The sequence below is a fragment of the Lethenteron reissneri genome, chromosome 10 (genome assembly GCF_015708825.2).
Source record: "Lethenteron reissneri isolate LAM-NWPU_2019-01 chromosome 10, ASM1570882v1, whole genome shotgun sequence".
NCBI classification, from domain to species: domain Eukaryota; kingdom Metazoa; phylum Chordata; class Hyperoartia; order Petromyzontiformes; family Petromyzontidae; genus Lethenteron; species Lethenteron reissneri.
In genome coordinates, this window is record NC_083788.1 from 11626221 (window position 1) to 11640112 (window position 13892).

The following is a 13892-nucleotide window of genomic DNA, read 5'->3' on the forward strand; positions in this document are numbered from 1 at the left end:
GGTTGGCTACGTAGCGGTGCGAAACGATTTCAACATCATACATTCATTCAGCAGTTTATAGAGCGTCGGCTTGATGATGACCTTTACAATGAGTTATATGTATTCATCTTAGTCACGGGTGCAACGATTGGTTAATACTTCATAAGGAGAGATAGAGAGATCTGCTGGCCTATGCAGTTGACAGGCGGGTTATATTTAAAGGGGAGACGTCTTCGTTTTGTTTTTACCATATATGACAAACAGAATATTTCACAGATGTCCATATATACACGTGGTGGATCGTCAACGTTGCTTTTGCAAACGAGATGCCGAACTGACTTCATTGCTGTGGCCACTGATTCGCTGTGCGCGCGTCCCTCTTGTACGTCGCCTCTGACGGAACAGCTGCACGGAGACATCCGGGGATCCGCTCATGAAGAGTAAACGCGTCAGTGACCACTTCCCCATTGTCTAAAATCATGGATTGTTTCACACACACATACACGAGACAATAGCAAGTAGCCTGTACCATCTCTCATCATCAGCATCATCATCAGCATCATCAGCATCATCATCAGCATCATCAGCATCATCATCAGCATCGTCAGCATCATCATCAGCGTCGCGAGAATGACGCGCGGGCGACCTCGGGACGCAGAGGTTCCAAACCGAGACACGTTGACGACGGTGATTCGTACCCTGCGCTCGCCACCACGCGGAGTGCGTGGTCCAAGGCCATGGTGGTGATGATGATGATGGTGGCGATCTGGAGTCTCGATCGTGAGTGGGCCATGGTGATGATGGTGGTGATGATGGTGGTGGTGATGATGGTGATGATGGTGATGATGGTGGTGGTGGTGGTGATGATCCGGAGTCTCGATTGTGAATGGGCCATGGTGATGATGGTGGTGATGATGGTGGTGGTGATGATCGGCAGTCTCGATCGTGAGTGGGCCATGGTGATGATGGTGGTGGTGGTGATGGTGGTGATGATGGTGATGATGGTGATGATGGTGGTGATGATGGTGATGATGGTGATGGTGGTGGTGATGATGATGATGGTGATGATGGTGATGATGATGGTGATGATGGTGATGATGGTGATGATGGTGGTGGTGGTGGTGGTGATGGTGATGATGGTGGTGGTGGTGATGATGGTGATGATGATGATGATGGTGGTGATGGTGGAGGTGGTGGTGATGATGGTGATGATGGTGATGATGATGATGATGGTGGTGATGATGGTGGTGGTGATGGTGATGATGGTGATGATGGTGATGATGGTGGTGGTGATGGTGGTGATAGTGATGATGGTGATGATGGTGGTGATGATGGTGATGATGGTGATGATGGTGGTGGTGGTGATGATGGTGATGATGATGATGATGGTGGTGATGGTGGAGGTGGTGGTGATGATGGTGATGATGGTGATGATGATGGTGATGATGGTGATGATGATGATGATGGTAATGATGGTGGTGGTGATGATGATGGTGGTGATGATCGGCAGTCTCGATGGTGCGTGGGCCACGCCAGCCTTGGCCTACCGCTGCGGGTGCGGAGGGTCGCCTCCGATCTCGTGGTGGGACGACGCCGCCGCCGATGATCACGAGCGCGCTCCAGGGCTCCGGACTCGTCTGGGCCCCGTCTGATCTGTCGAGACGTCCCTTTGCCCAGCCAACGTGTCCGCTAGGACGCAAGTCTTACCATCACGTCGCACCATTCTCTTTTTCAAAGAAGACACTCAAGCAAAGGTGCGCACGTGCTGTCAGGGACGCGGAACCCCACAGCCAGTGCGTGGGCCGGACGCAACAACTTCAGTCCGACCAGGCCATTTGTGGTCACCCACACGAGAAGACGCCTGCCGCTTTGAAAGGGTCACCCGCGAGCAGTATTTTCCCATCACTGCCGGCATCTTGGTCGCAGTAATCGGGCGGTAGAGGGGAGGGAGGGGGTGGGGGGGGGGCATTCAAACTCGCGGCAACTCCGTTTCTAATCTCCGTTGCGCTCAGTTTGTGTCATTTCAAGGGGTGTTTCTTTCTCTCTCTCGCGGTGACAGTCCGAAGTTGTTCCCCGCACCTCCGATGAGCACGGCTGGCTACGTACGGTGCGAAAGAAGTGCAACGTACACACGTTGTCGTCGTCGTTGTTGTTACACGTGTTTGGCTGCCCCCGCTAAAGCTGTTTGAATGTCCGAGTTGGCCCACAGTAGGGGAAAGAATCTCCCCCACAGTCCCCCCCCCACAGTTTCCCCCCCCCCCACAGCCCCCTCTGCCCACCACAGCCCCACACACACCCCCCACAGCTCCTCCCCCGCCCCCGCCCGTCCTCTCTATCTACCTCTCCTACCGGTTCGCGCTCCGCGAGAGGGGACCTCCCCCCCACCCCCCCACCGACTCAACCTCAAAAAGTTCGGCTTCGAGAATCAACAACAACAACCACGACGACAACGAAAAGCCCATTAGCCAAACGACGAAATCCAAAGCTGCCGAGGTCTTTTTCGTCCGCTCGCTCTCCCCGCGCCGCGAGCCTCACACGGCCGCCTCGGTGCCACCGCCGCCACCACCACCGTTCCGCTCGCCCTGCGCGACCGGCCGCCCCTCCTCGAAGCGGACCGTGGTGGCCGATCGCCTCTCGCTCTGCCCCTCGGCGGCGCGCGCCAGCCTCGTGCTCTTGCGCAGACGCAGCGCCTTCTGGAAGCTCTTCTTGAAGTTGTCCGAGAGGAAGGCGTAGAGGATGGGATTGGCGCAGCTGTTGGCGTACGACAGCACCACCACGGTCGAGTAGATCTTGACGAGCGCCGGCTCCTCGGGCAGCGCCACCACCAGATTGGCGATGTTGAGCGCGTAAAATGGCAGCCAGCAGAAGACGAACACCGCCACGACGACCACCACCATGAGCGTCACGCGACGCTCCGAAGTGCGCCGCTTGGCCGCCCCGACGCGCGCCCCCGACGACTTGACGCGCACGACGATGAGGAGGTAGCAGAGGCAGATGACGGTGAGCGGCCCGAAGAAACCCAGCGCCGTCGTGTAGACGATGAACGCCGTGGACCACGTGGCCGCCGGCTCGGGCCAGTTCACGTTGCACGTGTCGCCCGCGTGGCTCGTGTACGAGAAGACGACGAGCGGCAGCGCGACGAGGATGGAGAGGCCCCAGACGGCGGCGTTCACCGTCTTGGCGACGAGGGGCCTCCTCCAGCGGGGGGCGCGCGCCGGGTGAACGACGGCCACGTAGCGGTCGACGCTCATCGCCGTGAGGCAGAAGATGCCCGTGAACTGGTTGACGCCATCCAGCGCCATGACGATTCGGCACGCGAGCGAGCCGAAGGGCCAGTAGGAGAGCGCGTTCTGGATGGCGAGGAAGGGCAGGCCGAACATGAAGAGCTCGTCGGCGATGGCCAGGTTGAGGATGTACACGTTGGTGACTGTCTTCATCTTGGCGTAGCGCAGCACCACGTAGACGACGAGGGTGTTGCCCGCGAGGCCCACGGCGCACACCGCGAAGTAGACGAGCGGCAGCAGCACGGCGCTCGCGGAGGAAGAGAAGGAGGAGGAGACGTCCTCCTGCCCAGCCTCCGTGTCGTTGCCGGAGACGTTGGGAGAAGAGCGGCAGGAGGAGGAGGGGGAGGAAGGGGAGGCGGTGGGGTATGCCGTGACGTTGGCTGGGCAAGAGGGGTCGATGCGCTCCATCGTGTGAGTCGCAGTGCCGCGCCCGGAGATTCTATCGTCTTGTTGTCGACGCTGGGGTGGAGAGGGCGGGGGGGGGGGCCTTCAGGCGTCGCGTCCTTCCCTCTCTCTGAAAAGGTCTCGAGGCAGGAGCACGCCCAGCCACGGCTTAGGGAGACGTGACAACAACAACAACAGCAACAACAACAGCGCACACAGTTACAACGCGGTTAGAACAGCTGGCGAGAGTGAGTGGACATCTGTGAAAAAGAGCTTTATAGTTCATCGGATTCCTCGAGTACGAATACATATATTCTGATTCGTGAAACTGAATAAAAAAAAACGTACAATTAATATTAATTATAAATCTAGGCGTCACTTAATGTCAAAAGAAAAGTTTGAGTTGGTATAACGTCCGAGCGAATAAATATTAATTTGAATACGCAGCTTTGCTGACGTCAATGGTTCTGACGTCATCCATTGTGACGTCGGTTTAATTCCGACGAGTGATGGCAGCGAAGGGTTGTGGAAGTTAACGAGTTGGAGGCGGGTGGCCAATTTGGGCTCCGGCTAAAGGCGAGCGAAAAACAAAGGTCTGCTTCGACAGCAAGTTTTTGGCAAACGGATAGAAGAAAATTATTCAAGCGACACAGCCAGATGAAAACAACATTGACTCTTAGTGATTGTGTAATGCTCTTTGGTTCTTTCGGTAAAGTCACATAGGTATAAAATAAAATAAATCACGACGATTCGATTGCAACACAAGCAATCATCATCAGGTGGGAAACCCAAAGCAAGAATTTTTTTTTGCTGAAGTGGGAGTATGGATTCCTGCAGTCACGAAAGCATAAAAAAAAGCTAGATTGAATGTGAGATGGCAGTAGTGTAGTGGTTATCTGAACCGATCCTGAGCCTCCACTCGGTCGACAATGTGTGAACAACGCCCCTGGGGAGACAAAGGCGGCCGGGCGTGGTGCTGGCCCACCCACCCCCTCGTGTACCGCGCCGGCCTTCATAGGTGCAGCACTTGCCCCAGCAGTCTGGTAAGGCTATACGTGGGGTCGTGGGGGATCTTTACCTTTTGTTGGCTTGGGCCAGAACACGTCACGGAAATCGTCGGGTGGTGGAATGGCTGCCCACAGGAGGCAACCCGACTTTAGATCTCACGCTGCGGTGGCTAGGAGATGTTAACTCCCTCGCCTGGTATGCAGGATGTCGTGGGTTCGGTTGCGGAGATCCTGACCCTGACGACGCCTGCTGTATATTTGGAGTTTGCATGTTTTCTCTCTCTCTCTTTCTCCCCGTGGTCGCGTGGATTTTTCTCCGAGTCAAGCCCGATGAGCTAAGGGGTCGTCCATAAATGACGTCACGCGATTTTGGATGATTTTGGACGATTTTTGACCCCCCCCTCCCGTTGTCACACGGCGTTACAAAAAATCAGACCCCCCTCAAATTTGACGTCACAAAGCTCTGCCCCCCCCCCCCCAAAAATAAATAAAACATGCTTCAAATCGCTTTCAACTATTGGCATTGTAGTGCGTATTTAATGTGGCGCTGCACTCTGATGTTGTAGGAGAAAACATTTATTAAAAAGTCTATTTATTAAGTAGAACGTGTCGTATATATTTATTTAAAGTTGCACATTTTGATGTGACGCCACATTTCTCAATCCCCCCCCCCTTTGTCACACATCGTCACAAATGTCTCCCCCCCCCCCCCCCCCAGGTGCGTGACGTCATTTATGGACGGCCCCTAAGGAACTACTTTTCACGGGTAACTCGGCCGGAAGACAACATCAACGCATTCCACAATTCCAGATAAAAAAAAACCCTTAACAATAAGAATAGCAATTGTGTTTTGTAGATAGATCGTGGTGGTGGTGTCATGGGGCCACGTGGGATGTCGATACCCATGGCGGAGGCCTTCATCCAGCAGTGGATCGCTCATAGACCAGAATGCAACGTGCTTTTTATTCAGGGTTGTGCGAACAACCCCCCAGAACCTGACCCCGCAATTCCATCGGTAGCCAAGACGCGTAAAGCCGCAACTCCTGGCAGGTGGCACCGAGGAGCCGTCTTTTGTCGCGTCAACAACAAAACCTGATGGACGCTTTCTGTAGCTGCGCTGTTCATTTCCCACTGTTAGGGAAGGGGGGGGGGGGGGGGCTGACAGTGCTGCTCGAGTTGGCGTCTCTAATGAATATAGCCTCGTCCCGAGACATCTGAGTGACACCCGCTGTAATGAGACATCCGCAAAATGCTTTCACGAGGTTTTAGCGTTAATGCGACTCAAATTAAGAGAGTCTTTTACCCGGAGACCACTCTCTGGGTTACCGTGCCGCTTTACAATTCCATTGTGGAAATTAACCAAACCAAAACCACCCCCACCGTACCGCCTCCGCGTGTCACAGTCACGGTGAGAGCGTGAATGTACTTGCCCACTCGAGCACACGAATTTTGTCTGTGCGCACGCTCGCGCGCGCGCGTGTGCGTGTGTGTGTAAATACAAACATCTTATATTTAACTGAGATTAATGGATGGGGCCAAGTGCTATTAACGATCACCCAATTAGGCCGAGGCAGCCAGTTACGTGGAAAAGGCGAAACCCGGCAGTCGCCTTCATCTCCCCGGTACAAAGACAAAGATCCCCCGTGTAGTCTTTAACAGACTGTTGGGGCAAGTGCTGTTCGCGAGTAGCACCTGTGAAGGCCGGCACGGCACACGACGGGGATGGGGGGCCAGCACCACACCCGGCCGCCTTTGTCTCCTTAGTGGCGATGTTCACACACCGCACTAGGTACTAGTTTGAGGCTGAGTCGACCTAGGGGAGGCCCAGGACCGGTTCAGATAATCGTCACTGGTGTTGGCCGTGAGCGGGAATCAAACTGGGCTCACCGAGTTGGAAGCGCAGCGTAGCGCTCACCACCGCACACCACCGCACACAAAGACAAAGATCCCCCGTGTAGCCTGTAACAGACTGTTGGGGCAAGTGCTGTTAGCGAGCACCTATAAAGGTCGGAACGGCACACGAGGGGGTGGGTGGCCAACACCACGCCCGACCACCTTTGTCTCCCCAGTGGCGATGTTCACACACCGCACCAGGTACTCATTTGAGGCCGAGTCGACCTGGGCGAGAGGCCAGGACCGGCTCAGATAATCGTCATCGGTGTTGGTGGGCGTAAGCGGGATCGATCGAACCCGGGGCGATTGCCGGAGTCGTTCGTGCTGCGCGCTAACCGCTGCGCCACCGCTCCTCTCACACACACGAAACCCGGCTCAGGCTGAGTAAAGCTGAGGAAGATCCATTCAACGTTCAAGGTCAATATTCGGTGAGTTATATTGCACAAAGGTCAACAATCATCTCACTGTGATGATTCTGATCGTGTGTTTTTTTGTATCCCGTCAAGCTTCAATAGCTCTCTCTCTCAAGGCGGGGTTTTTATTTTCAGTTGTGCTGCACTGAATTGTTGGTGCCGATTCCATGACCAAAATAAAAACATACTGTTTGGCACGTGCGATGAAATTCAGAGTATCTCTAAGGGACCCCCCCCCCCCCCCCACATTCGCAAGGAGGGTGACGCACAGCGCTGCCACATCGCTGGTCACCCGGCAGTCTCAGGGCTACAACACCCTGCCAGGTCCCCTTGACGCCTCCCATCCAAGACAAAGATCGCCCGCGTAGCCTCAGCAGACTGTAGGGGCAAGTGCTGTTAGCGAGTAGCACCTACGAATGTCGACACGGCGCACGAGGGGGTTGACGGGGCTAGCACCACGCCCGGCCGCCTTTGTCTCCCCAGTGGCGATGTTAACACGCACCGCACCAGGTGCTCATTGGAGGCTGAGTCGACCTAAGGGAGGCCCAGGACCGGTTCAGATATTCGCCACTGGTATTGCCCGTGAGCGGGAATCGAACTCGGTTCGCCGGGTTCGTACGGCAGCGCGCTAACCGCGACACTAATACGCTCCCATCACAGCACTTAATCAGCCTCTGCCCTGCTAATCTTCCGGGATTCAACAAAATTCGAACGTGTTCATGGTAACGGCGGCGGTAAGATTGCAGCTCAACGTGGTATCCAATATGCCGAGCACTCATCTACAAAGCCAAAGGCTCCCCCGCCCGTATAGCCTGCAACAGACTGTTTGGGGCAAGTGCTGTTAGCAAGCACCTATGAAGGCACGGCACGGCACGGCACACGAGGACATGGCTGGATAGCACCACGCCAAAGCGACCTCTTACAGAAGATGTCCCGGGAAAACCAGGGCAGGTGGCAACCGAGGGGAGAGCTTCGCAGTTCGTACTTGCGTGGTGGAATATATTGCAACATTCAGGCGTTGTGTCGTTCGCACTTTGATAGCAAGGTATCCAGAAGGCAGTAGAGATATTAATTATTGAATCCATCCGTGTGGAGCTTTGTGCGCTCCTCCCGTGTGTGGCTGATCGTTTGCCTCGGGCTACTTGGGTTTCTCTCTCACATTGAAGTCAAGGAGTCGTTCGTGGAATTGGTCACGCCACCCAATGAGGAATCCTCCTGAAAGTGAGTCTAGAAGATAAAGCGATGCTCTGGTGAGAGTAAATATGCTGTCGTACACATCGTATGACAGCTGCATATTGAGGGTTGGAAATTAAACTTCAGAAACGTAAAGAAGAACACGTGGGCAATTAGGGACAACGTGCAAATTAGAGGCATCAGGATAATTGAACAAAAGTGGTTTTGGCAAAGACACATCGCTCGAATGGATGATGGAATTGAAAATACATTGCTTTAGATCTGTGTTTTTTTGTGTTTAGTTTGTTGTCCTTCCCCCCTGCAGCTTCGATTAGCGCGGTTGGCTACGTACGGTAGTGCAACATAAGTTCAACATACGTACATATATGATGATAATGATGATGATAGCTGATGGGCGAGACTGGTCGTGGAATGGAAGCGAAAGGGGGATAGAGCGCAATCCGATAACACGACCACTGCGGAGATGAAGCGATGACATCCCAGGTCGGCATCACAAAAAACGTGGAGCCTCGGGATCAGGGGGGGTGGTGATGGCGAGGGAAGGAAGGCTTTCATCTAGCAGTGGATAGACAATAGCTGCTGATTATGCTGATGCTGATGATGTGTAGCACAGCACATTTCGCAAATCACGTTGGGTTCTTTCAAAACGAGAGCTTATACTACGGAATCGTCAGCTACGCTAGGGTGGGATTTTATGCCCGATTCTAAATTGTATTTTCTGCGTTGAGAAAGAAACAGCAAATAATTGTTTGCGCCAGAGAAAAATATATCTAGAATTCTTACGCTCACGTTTTCCCATAATATATATACCTACAAAGGCATGGATGATAAAGACCACGATTTTATATTTAATGGCTGCTTCCACAGCCCGTTAATCTGCCAGTATCATCTAATCGGAATGGAGCGCCAAATCCCATAGGTGTTACACTTACAATGCAGTTACTAAACACTACACACACACACACAATTTATCATCACGAGTGTGACGGAATTACTACACAGCGTGGCTTATTTGTGTCCGTTACATTTTTTTTATTCGGTCAACTTATGGTGAAAAGAAGCAGCAAATCAAACGTTACGTACGTATGTACGTCCGCGTGCGTGCGTACGTACGGTAAAAACATTACATTTGCAATAAAAAAATAACCAATCGATGGATTCAAAGAAGCAAACTTACCCTGAAGGATGCTCTCTCTTTCTCTCCTCCACAGTGAACTGCTCCTTCAAATGCTGTCCCTATAGCTGCCCCAACTGATACTGCTCCTACGGCTGCTGCTGCTCCTACGGCTGCTGCTCCTACTGCTTCTGCTGATCCTACAGCTGCCACTGCTACTACAGCTGCTCCTACTGCTCCTACTTCTGCTGCTGCCCCTATAGCTGATGCTACTCCTACAGCAACTGCTACTACTCCTACAGGTACTACCACAGCTGCTGCCACTACTACTGCCCTTACAGCTGCGACTACTCCTACAGCTGCTGCTTATACAGCTGCTGCTCCGACAGCTGCTGTTGCTTCTAGAGCTGCTGCTCCTACGGCTGCTACTACTCCTACAGCTGCTGCCACTACTACTGCTCCTACAGCTGCTACTACTCCTACAGCTACTGCTAACTACTACTGCTCCTACAGCTGCTACTACTACTACAGCTGCTGCCACTACTGCTGCTCCTACAGCTGCTACTACTCCTACAGCTACTGCTAACTACTACTGCTCCTACAGCTGCTACTACTACAGTTGCTGCTACTACTACTGCTCCTACAGCTACTACTACTACTACAGCTGCTACCACTACTGCTGCTCCTACAGCTGCTACTACTCCTACAGCTACTGCTAACTACTACTGCTCCTACAGCTGCTACTACTACAGTTGCTGCTACTACTACTGCTCCTACAGCTACTACTACTACAGCTGCTGCTACTACTACTGCTCCTACAGCTGCTGCTTCTTCTACAGCTGTTGCTACTGCTACTACAGCTGCTGCTGCTGCTTCTACAGCTGCTGCTGCTGTGAGCCTTCCGAGGCAAGCGTCCGTGCCCCTCTCTCTCTCGCACACTCAGACCCCCCCCCCCTCTCTCTCCGCGCCGCCCCCGTAAACAGAGAGCGGCGCGCGAGCACACCGGGACAGGAGGCAGGAGCGAGGGGCAGGGGGCACGGCGGTGATTATGAAACAACGCATGGGCAGGGGGGAAACCGGGGATGGGGGGGGGGCAGCGGAGGGAGGGGAGGTGATGCACCGGAGGGATCCGGGATGAGTGCACTTAGCAGGTATTTTTTCGTTCTCTCTTTATAGCCGGCAACCGGTAGACCGCTAGTGCCGTAATAACAGACGGGGGGGCGGGGGAGTAAGAAAACGTCCGAACAATAATTAGCCCTGATAATTGGTTCTTTACCCTTCTATCTGGCAACAAAACTGACACCTTTTTGCAAGGAGTCATGTTTGCATAGACCGCAATACCTGCAGTCATAAATACAAACAAAAGACATAACTCTGATAATGTGCACTGTCCCTGAAGTTGATTGGTCCACACCCGAGACAGCTTTCCTTCGAGCCTAGTCTCATATGGGTTGGACCAGATGACGCCAAAAGGCGCACGTGCGCCTTTTGGCGTCATCTGGTCCAACCCATATGAGACTAGGCTCGAAGGAAAGCTGTCTCGGGTGTGGACCAATCAACTTCAGGGACAGTGCACATTATCAGAGTTATGTCTTTTGTTTGTATTTATGACTGCAGGTATTGCGGTCTATGCAAACATGACTCCTTGCAAAAAGGTGTCAGTTTTGTTGCCAGATAGAAGGGTAAAGAACCAATTATCATATTTTTACTGGCAAATGAGGTCCCTATAGTGAATAATTAGCCCTCTTAGCGTTTGCTAAAGCTGTCACGTTGGTTGCCACGGTCCGGCTCTTGGTGAGAGCCCAGTGGTCAGAACGCGAGCGATGAACGGGTTGGGCACTGCGACGGATAGGAAGATGTTAACTACCTCGCCTGGTATGCAGGAGGTCGTGGGTTCGATCCCGATCCTAGACGCCTGCTGCTGTATATTTGGAGTGTGCGCGTCTCTCTCTTTCTTTCCCAGTGGTCGCGTGGGTTTCTTTTTTCACTTCTCTCCTCCACATTTAGAATCAACGCGCGTTCGGAGTGTTTGGTCGCGAAACATTTCCACGCGCATGGTGGTACACCGCTTTCGTCGAGCTATTATTCGTGAGCAGGTCGCTTCTGAAAAACAGAGCTATACAGCTCAGTGGGCCTTACCTGGTCAAATGTTTTTTGTATTTTTTTTTTAGTTGATAGATATAGTTCATCATCATCGTGCTGTTGTCAAACCCCCCAATGGTTTCCAATGTGTGGTGGCGGCACCTGACACACTGACGATGTATTATCGGCGAAAGACCCCCACCCCTTCCCCTCCCCCCTTCTGAAATTGAGTGAGGAACACTGCACCTCGAGCGGATGAGAAGAACGGGCACTGAAACCTCGTCCTCGTAGCTTTAAACGGAGGGGGGGGGGTATTCAATCGATTAATGAATACACCATCTTCAATCAGAATCAGGCGCGAGCCACGCAGATGTCCACCGACGGTGCGAGTGGACTAGTGGCCACGGGAGGTAATGACAGGGGAGTCAGCCTGCAGTGCGAATGGACTACTGGCCAGGCAAGGTAATGACAGGGAAATAAGCCTGCAGTGCGAATGGACTAGTGGCCACGGGAGGTAATGACTGGGGAGTCAGTCTGCAGTGAGGTCTCCGCCTGTTCAAGTGAACGTGTCTTCAATAAATAACCATCTCAAGACACGTGTGTCAAGTCGACATTGCATTAGCATTGGTGTAATAGGCATTGTGAAACTAATCAAATGCAACAAAATATCATCCTCCTCCACCCCCGCCCCCCCCCCTGTATAACCTTAACAGTGTTCTGTTAGCAGTCGCTATGAAGTCCAGTACCAGCACAGGAGGGGGTGGTCTGGCGAGCAACGTGCCTTTGTCTCTCCAGCACTCATCTGTATACACTAGCAGCAGGTACTCATTTGTGGCCGAGTCGATCTAGAAGACGCCCAGCTGGACTGGTCTTAAATATTCGCCACTGATGCGAGCCGTGATCGGGAAATAAACTGGGCTCGCAATCACCACAAAGACAAAGACCACCCTCATAGCCTTAACATACTGTTGGGGCAAGTGCTCTTAGCGAGCACGAAATGAAGGCCGGCACGATACACGAGGGGGTGGGTGGCCAGCTCCATGCCCGGCCGCCTTTGCCTGCCGAGTACTCATTTGAGGCTGAGTCGACCTAGGGTAGACCCAGGACCGGTTCATATAATCGTCACTGGCGTTTGCCGTGAGCGGGAATTGCATTCGGGTCTCCGGTTTCGCAGCGTAGCGTTGCGCTAACCGCTACACCACCGCAATCGAAAACACCACCACTCCCAAATAATTCGCAATCACCACCGTCGCCACCCATCATCATCATCACCACTGTACCGCGTGCCGCTATCAATCACGGGACTTGGGTCAACCGTCAATCACCCGCTGTGACACTGCTGTCCGCATTCACGCTGCAGCGACGCGCGCGGACGCACGCTACGCGCGAACGTCGGCTCGTGACCGACGACAAATGGGGGAGGGGGGGAGGGAGGGAGAGGAGGGAGGGGGGAAAGAGGTAGGGGAGGGGAGGGAGGGAGTGGAGGGAGGGAGGAGAGGGAGGGAGGGGAAGGGGTGAGAAAACGCGTAGGAAGATGGTGACGGAATGGCGACGACGTTGATGATGTTGTGTGGGTGTCTGCATCCGCGTTTTTTTGTTTGTTATAGCGAAGTGTCAATGCTCACAGGCGTAACTAAGGCGCTTCAGTTGGAGTTACCGCTTTCAAAGCTCGCATAACGAGAGAGAGAGAGGAGTCCATCGATACTCTTAAGTTTTTTCGGTAAAGTCACGTAGGTAAAAAATAAAATTAAAATTTATAAAAGTAAAATAAAAAAATCACGACGTTTCGGAGGCAACACAAGCTTCCTTCGTCAGGTGGAACCGTCACAGTACGATTGCTGTATCAAGTAAAGCGAAATTCCAAGAGACCCGACCTTGTATATAGAGTTCGGTGAGGACACAGCAGCAGATGTGAGTGTGAAAGCGATGGGTATTACCTTGTTATCACGGCATCTCTTGAGGAAGGCCAGCGTCTCGAGAAGCTGTGACTTCTTGTCTCATTGTCTGTTAAAAACTCGAACAGATAGGTGAAATTCCTCCCCGTAGAGGATGTTAATTCTAGATTTGAAGCTTTCCATCGAGTTGAACTCTCTCAAGGCGATTTCAGGGCTCTGAGCACAGAATCCCCGTTCTGATGCTGTGCGATGTGCCAACCGCTAAAAGAAATATCAAAGGGGCAGATTCACATATCGATGGGTGGTGGTGGTGGGGCAGACACTCAACGGTAAACAAACCGCTCAACCGAATTAGTTGCAAACGACACGACCTGCTTTTATTAGTCGTGCATTCTACTAACATTGCCCCACTTCCCCCACCTCCGTGCGCGTACGAGGGAAGGACCTACCAACATTTATTTACTTACCTAAACGCATTTTATTTTTAGAAGGGGCTCTGAGCTTTCATTCTGTTCATCCGTGAACATCTGTGGGGAAAAACAAACAAAAAAAAACCCAAAAAGTGTCATGGCTTATCGGATTCCTCCAGGATGGGGCCTGAGCAGTGTCCCCCACCTGCATCGTCACGTCGCCGTGAATTGATATCT

General features: G+C 52.8%; 1 protein-coding gene across 1 annotated transcript; it reads right to left on the reverse strand.

Annotated features, from left to right (window-relative positions):
- Positions 1-333: 333 nt before the first annotated feature.
- On the reverse strand, positions 334-13543 carry LOC133340614 (somatostatin receptor type 5-like). Its single transcript, XM_061548981.1, has 3 exons — positions 13288-13543; positions 1527-3815; positions 334-450 (listed from the first exon to the last, which is right to left on the reverse strand). Exon 2 carries the CDS (start codon positions 3669-3671, stop codon positions 2511-2513), a length of 1161 nt encoding a protein of 386 aa, XP_061404965.1. The 5' UTR covers positions 3672-3815; positions 13288-13543; the 3' UTR covers positions 334-450; positions 1527-2510.
- Positions 13544-13892: the final 349 nt, after the last annotated feature.